The sequence below is a fragment of the Arachis ipaensis genome, chromosome B3, assembly GCF_059453495.1.
Source record: "Arachis ipaensis isolate K30076 ecotype BB chromosome B3, ASM5945349v1, whole genome shotgun sequence".
In the NCBI taxonomy this organism is placed as follows: Eukaryota; Viridiplantae; Streptophyta; class Magnoliopsida; order Fabales; family Fabaceae; genus Arachis; species Arachis ipaensis.
Window position 1 is genome coordinate 136,490,675 of NC_142438.1, and position 8,005 is coordinate 136,498,679.

General features: G+C 31.1%; 1 protein-coding gene across 1 annotated transcript; it reads right to left on the reverse strand.

Annotated features, from left to right (window-relative positions):
• Positions 1–3,909: 3,909 nt before the first annotated feature.
• On the reverse strand, positions 3,910–6,819 carry LOC107633809 (uncharacterized). The gene is made up of 3 exons (XM_088507591.1): positions 6,519–6,819; positions 4,602–6,128; positions 3,910–3,974 (listed from the first exon to the last, which is right to left on the reverse strand). The coding sequence occupies exons 1-3, from the start codon at positions 6,817–6,819 to the stop codon at positions 3,910–3,912; spliced, it is 1,893 nt and encodes a 630-aa protein (XP_088363717.1).
• Between the last annotated feature and the right edge of the window lie 1,186 nt (positions 6,820–8,005).

The window sequence follows — 8,005 nt, forward strand, 5'->3', positions numbered from 1 at the left end:
TGAAGAATGGGTGTATGATGTATGTATAGTTGTGCTTCTGAATTTCTGATTTACATACGGATTCATCATAATCATGCCCTTTCGGAATAACCTCATTTTATTTTGTTTGTAAGGTAAGGACATTGTTGACGGGTTCTTTCAAGTCACAGTTCCAATATTCTTTGTTGGAAATAAAATCAAATTGAGTAGCTAGCGACATATTATACTAAGAGAGGGACAAACAACTGAAACAAGCAGGAAAATTAGTAGTAGTAATGAACACTATTTTTCACGTGCTAATTCATGGTTTGTAAATTAATTAAGACATTCTCTCTCTAGATATATATACAATACGCATAATTAATTAAAATTGTAACATTTTCTTTCATTCCGTCATTACTCTATCTTATTTCTTTCCTCTACTTAATTTTCCTTCTCTTATTTAATTTGAATTTTGAACATATGCGTGATGCATGTATGTGATGCACCACTTCAAAATATAAGAATACATTTTTCCTGAAACCCATCTTTTTAATAGCTTATTAGTGATTAGCCAATGAAGTTTGGTTCAATTAATTGCAGTGTCCACTAATTAAAATACATAATTAATAACACTCTCACTTACAGACTTTTCATATTTTTACTTATCGATTATTATAAAATAAAAAATAAAATATAAAATATAAAAATATAAAACAATTTTAATATTATTTTTATCTGATCATATTAGAATTAACTAATAAAGTATATAGAACAATTAAAAATAATGGATAATACTAGATATAATAAATGTGTAATTATAAATGTTATATGCATGTGACATTATCAATATTAAAATAATATTGTTATACACTTTGCAAATAATATGTTGCATGGAATTATTATATATAATATGTATAAATATGGATGTTATTAACGATATTTTTTCAACAACTTCCATTATATAACTTATGATTGTGTACTAAAAATATAAACTTTTTTTTTGTATATAATTAATTTTTATAATGACCTACAAACATGGTCAAAAAAGAGTTAAGTTCCTCCTAAAAGTATTGGGCTAAAAGAATGGAACCCAAAAGAACACCTTGAGGAGTTGAATTTCTCTTCAGTGAGAACTATATTGGTAGAAATGGATTGGTTGGATTTGCAGTGTAAAGGTGTCATCTAGTTGAAAGAAAACCAAACTAGATGTCTCTTCACTAATGTCACATGTCAAGAGCTTTAGTTTAACGTGTGGGAATCAACTTTCTACCTTTTCAGTTGACAAGACTTGAGGTAACACAAATACCTAAAGATATTTTGAAAAAAGCAGTAAACCAAATGTCAGACTAAAACCATTGGACAATAGATTTTCTCTTCATCATAATTTTACACTATAAAAAAGAACTCAAGTCACCTCTGTAAAGCATCCTTCACTTTCACTTTTTCACCTTCACCTTCATCCTCTTCTGAAAGCTTCTTTTCTTCATCCTCTTCTGAGAGCTTCTTTTCTAGAACATTCACCTTCACCTTCACCTTTTTCTAGACCTTTCTTATTCCTGAAGTTGAAAAGTTAGAAAACCCATCTTTTCCTCTCCCAAAATTTCTCTCATCGTTCTTCATTTTATTTATTCCTTTCATGAGTGAAAACTGGCATTCGGGTGTTCCACCAGAACACTCGACAACCATTAACCAGCCCCTGTCCACTTTAAACAAAGCTCATTCATCTTCTTGTGACATTAGTGGAGGTCTCAATACTTGTTCTCCACCTCTATTTTTCATCATTAGTTCTTGTATTGCTTATTCGTTATTAATAGAAGTGTTTCCCTCACAAGTATACTTACCCTAAATCTCTCATCTTAACTATTATTTTTCACTTAATCTATTTTTTACAAAACTCCCCTGAATCAACTTATTATTTACATAGATGGTTATAAGTAAAAAATAAAATGTAGAAGAAAATTATGAAACAAATCTTAAAATAAATATTGAAAAAAAATAGAAAAAGAAAAGAATATAAAAAATACATCAAAGATTAAACACTTACGAGATTAAAATGAATGATAAATATTTTCTACTGATTATTGGGCGATTTTATGTTTTGGTGCTTGTGTTTTGTTGACATATTAGCCTTTATATAATATAATGAAAGAGAATAGAAGAGAAATATTGATCAAAACAATGAAAAAAAGAGAGAATTAGTCCGATATTTTAGACTTATTATTATTATTATTATTGTTATTACATTATTTCAGCAAATTATGTTATTATTATTATTATTATTATTTTATTATTTTATCTACGGTATTTTTTAGTCCGACAGGCTAAGGACTAATTCGTTGCGAATTTAAATTTCATTCAAGGATTTTATCGCTGACCAATAAATTATTGTATACACAAGACGATATTCGAACATCCCACACTTACTTAAGCTAATGAGTAAGCTGACTATTCGACCAAGGTAAGTTAGTTTCATTATTTTATTTTATTACTATTAATGCATATAAAAAGCATTATGATACATATCACCATTCATATCACATGGAGTGTTGAATTGAAGCTCTAGCGCGTAAGAAGAAGAAAGTTAAGAAAGATGTTATTTAATTAATGAATGTAAAAAAGGAATTTTTGGGTTGTTTTGGGCTGTTATTTGTTGTATCTTAAATATTTCTGCTATAATTATAAGGAATAGAACAAGTTGCAATTTGATGCGTGTGAAGAAGAATTAATTAAGCATAGACAAATAAAAACAGAAGCAGCTATGCTACACGCCGAAAGAGTTAAGTTAATTATAGTTATAGATTTAGAGCACGTTAGAAAAAATTGGAATTAGGCGTAGGGATGAGTCATGTATGATGTTCCATAAATAAATCATAATAATTTTGCTGGCTCCCATGCGTCAAATAATATTCCAATGAATAATGTTGTCTTGTTTACTCAAACTAGCAAATTAGCAACGAGCGTCTACGCTTTCACATGTCATCTATTCTATTTCCAATCACTTCTTCTACGTAACACAAAAATTCATAAATATGAAAGGAGAATAAGAATATATCTCTGTCTCGATTTTTCTTTTTTTTTCTTTCTTTAGCTTAACAAGCAATCATTAAATTAAAGAATTCTATGATAATAACAAGTGAGATAGAAGATAAGCTAATAAGTACTTTTTTTTTTCTAGAAATGAAATGATTATGAGTATGACACGAAAAGGACGAGAAAGGGGCACATGTGTTGTGTGTATGGTAGAAGAAATGAGATTTGCTGAGGTGAAGAGAGAAGAAGAAGAAGAAGAAGAAGTCACAAATCAGGAGGAAGCGCCCACGATATATATCCAAAACCGCTTTTGGGTTTTAACTTTTTTGTCTATTTCGTCTCTGTTTTTTTCTGCTTGGTTTATTTAATTTATTTTCCTTTCTTTCTATTTTACTACTTTCGGTCCCACTCTCCCCTTCTATAGTCTTCTAGATCATATACCACTTGAATCAAATTTGGTTATCCTTCGGTTCAAACAACAATCTTTCATTTTTGTGCTTAGATTTATAAGCATGATCGATTATTGTGGTTATTAATTGATTAAAAAAAATGACTAATTAACAAGTGTAAAATGAATGATGAATAATAAATAAGATGAGAGGAGGGGGCCGGGGGAAGAAGTGGAAGAAAGATAGAGATTGCATGCAAGTGAGGGTAATGTGGTGAAAGTACAATGAGTGTGATGATTCATGATTCCATGTATGTCAGATAATTTGATTGCATTGCATGTGTTATACTCAATGATATAAAAATCACATAAGTGTTGCCTGTTGGGGATGCAAGGTTTGGTCACCAATTAACGTCAGAAGCGCCCCTTACCTTTGGTATTTTGGATCAATCTACCTGAGATACATATATGTGTCAAGTGGGGTACCATGGTGGTTGTCATACATCATCACTCTTATGTATATGGGGTCATCACTCATATCCCTTCCTCATAGCCTCATACCCATCATTCCATTTCACGCCACAGTATATTATTGCTATATGGAAGATTTTCAAATGTACCATCTTACCGGTATGCTAGTAATTTTTAACTATTAATTTTAATTATATATATTATATATATTTTTTATAATTAAGATCAACGGTTAAAAATCACTGAAACATCAGTACGACGGCACACTTAAAAATTTTTCTATATTATTATATAGAAAATTTTACTAAATTAATTGATAAAAGACATGTACATTACATGTGATTTTTTTTGTTATTCAAAAACACTTTTTACTGCAATATTGGGTCGATTTTTTTTATTTAACCTATCTTTTTAATAAATTGGTATATGGAAGGTTACATGTGATTTATTTTGTTAATTTAATATTTTAATTTGACTTTTAAAAATATCAATGTGAGTTAAATTGATCATTTTGATAATTTTCTGTTTCGTATTATATAATTAAATATCACGTGACATGCAGTGACGAATTCAGAAAATTGGATAAAATAATAAAATAATAATTCAAAATAATAACAAATAATTTAGAATTCCATTCTTCTAGGTTTCATATTTTAAAAAAATTGAATAATCTTTTCATTGTCAATACAATCAAATGTCTCTCTTTCTATGTATGTCACTAAACAATCATTTAAAAATTTATCTCCCATACGGTTACGAAGTCGACTCTTTATGATGTTCATAGCAGAAAAAGTTCTTTCAACTGATGCAGTTGCTACAGGCAAAACTAAAGCTAACTTTAAAAGAAGAAACACTAATGGATAAACAATATTCTTTCGAGTCTCAACCAACTTCTGAGAAAGAGTACCAATTCCATTTAAGTCCGAGAATTGATCATCAGAATGCACATCTAGTATGAAGTTCTCAAGTTGACTGTCAAGTACCAAAAGTTGAGTGGAAGAAAATTCTAATGGATAAAATTGAGCTAACTGGATCAACTTCTCCTTATCAAATGCAAAAAATGAGTGTCTTGGATTCAAACAAGCTATGCAAAGAAGCAATTCAGTATTCACCTCTGTAAAACGATTATTGAATTCTTGAAGTTGTCTATCAACTACTTGATAGAATATCTCAACTTGAAAATGATGCAAATTTGATATCTTTTGAGCTTTGCGTCTTGATCTTTCTTGTGACACAAATATATCATCTATGATTGGAACAGTAATATCATGTTTGTCACAAAACAGTGAGACTTCATCAAGTAAAAGAGACCAACCATCATCTCTTATATTTTGCAATCGTTGCTTAGACACTTTGACTAATGCCATAGCATTTACAATATCTTGATTATTCCTTTGTAAGACCTGAGATAACTCATTAGTAACTCCCAAGATATTTTTCATCAAGTGCAAGTTGAAAATGAATTCAAAGGATTGAATGACATTCAATAAATGACATGCTTCAACTCTTTGTTCTGAATTATTTCCATCTTCCTCAACATATTCAAGAACATTAACCACAGAAGGAAATAAAGAAATTAATCTAAGTATAGTTCCATAGTGTGAACCCCATCTAGTGTCTCCAGCTCTTTTTAAAGCTGTTTCTTGATTCAAACCACGCCCACTAGAAATTTCTCCACTTTTTAGTACTTCAATTGTCTTAGTCATCTGACTATCACAAAGCATATCTTTTCGTTTACACGAAACTCCAACAACATTGCACAAATTGGTTAACAAATTAAAAAGCAAAGCAATTTCAACTTGTTTTTTTGCAACCATTATAAGAGCTAAATGAAGTTGGTGGGCAAAGCAATGTACATAGAAAGCATAAGAATTTTCTTTCAATATCAAAGTTTTCAAACCATTAAATTCTCCTTGCATGTTACTTGCACCATCATATCCTTGTCCACGTACTATTGATAAACTTAAATTATATGTTTCTAATAATGACTCCAATGCTAATTTTAGAGATAAAGCATTAGTATTAGAAACATGAACAAGACCAAGAAAATGTTCCCTAACTTGTCCTTCTTTGTTCACATATCTTAAGCAAACTGACATTTGCTCCTTAATAGAAATGTCGCGGGCTTTATCAACCAATACAGCAAATAATTCATCACCAAGATCATCAACAATAACTTTTGTCGTTTCCCTTGCAGCAGCTCTTACAATGTCTTTTTGGATTGAGGGTGCTATTAGTTTAAGAGTTCCATGAGCATTTTTGAAAGCACGATAAATCTCTTCATTATGTGCGCATGAAAGTTTAGAAGTTCCAAAAAATTTCCTTGGTTAACAGAATCATCCGTCTCATCATTACCACGAAAGGCCAATCCTTGTCGCAAAAGAAATCTAATACAATCAATTGTTGCTATCAAGTGAATTTGATAATTCTTTTTAACTTGCTCAGATTGTTTTTCAATAGCAGCAGTGATGTATTGTTTTGGTCTCATAAGTGCTTCACATTTTCTCCAAACTTGATTATGAGTGCCATCATGAATCCCAACATGAATTTGTAGTCTCTCCTTTTTTTTTTCAATTTGAAAAGCTATTAGTTACAAAAGCATCACCACCTTCAGTCTCGGGTTTCATAAGATAACAACAAAGACAAAAAACAACATCTTTTGATATACTATACTCTAACCAGTTGCCATAGTCATCAAACCAATTAGGATTAAATCTTCGAAAAGTAGAACCACAAGCAGTTTGTGGAAAATCATGATTCTTTGGTTGACAAAGACCTTTTTGCAAATATGCACATCTAACTTTGTCTCTGTCATTCGGGTGATAACTTGAAATCTTTGGTCGTTGTCCTGGATCTGCTATAAGACTCTCTACTTCAAATTCTAAAAACCTCCTTTTATTAGAAGAGATCAATAAATTATTTTGAGATCCAATCTCCAATGATGAGGTTCTTTTGAAATATTTCTCCATTACTAATAAGATAAAATTATATATCTAAGTTAATTAATTAATAAAAAAGTTCACAATTCTACACAAATTAAAAACTATAAATACAAAATTGATATACATATGTCATTTAAATAAATTTCCAACAAAAACAACAACAACTAATATCCCAATCTATTCTAAGCTCTTGCGGTGCTGATGCACACCTGATGATGAGACAGAATTGCTATAAGCCTATAAGTCAATGAGGTAATATTACTCATCGAGTCATTGTTCAACATTAGTAGAATAGTAGTCTAGACTCCAAAAACAGAAATTGAGCATATAAACTTATTTCAAAGACCCTGTAATGAAATTTAAACAATACCATATAAACTTATTTCAAAACTCATATAAATAATACCGTACCATATAATGAGTCTTTACATATCAGATATTAGTCTCCATTTTTCCCATCTTAAGCAAGTAGGAAAGACGCAATCTTTATATATCAAAGAAGAAAAAAAGGAGTACAGTCTAAGTGAATAAAATCCAATCACAATTCACAAATTAACAAACAAATTAATCCAAGAAGTGAATAAGTGAATTAACAAACAAATTAATCAAACTAAACTTGCAAAGTTGTAATTACATCAGAACAAATTCAATCACAAATTCACAATTAACAAACCAACTAAATCAATTATCAAACAAATTAATCCAATTAGCAAATAAGTGAATAAACAGAATTGCAGATCGCTGAATCATGATTCATGAATGTACCAAGAAATAGAATAATCTAAGACTGAATCTGAACAGCTAAACTCTAGGAACTAGGAAGCAAAAATGCAGAACCCAATAGGCAGTAGCGGTGCGGGCGTGCAGCGTTCAGCGGCAGCAGGACGAAGGCGAAAGGTAGGCGTTCTCTGCTGAAGTCTGAAGAATAAAAAGTGAAAACCAAAGAGAGAAGAGGAACGCAGATTCGCAGATTCGCAGTATTCGAAGAAGAAGAAGAAGAAGAAGAAGAAGAAGAAGAAGAAGAAGGCACAAGGCAGAAGCCAGAAGGGGATGCGGAGACGCGGCACGGCAGCAGTGACTCTGGACTCTTGAGACAGGAGGGCGGAGACGTTAGCAAGGAGAGAACCGTGACACTGTCTGAAACGCGGAGTGGTGGCACGCGACACGACAATAGCAAGCCAGTAATGGACTAATGGCTCTTAGCCTCTTAGTG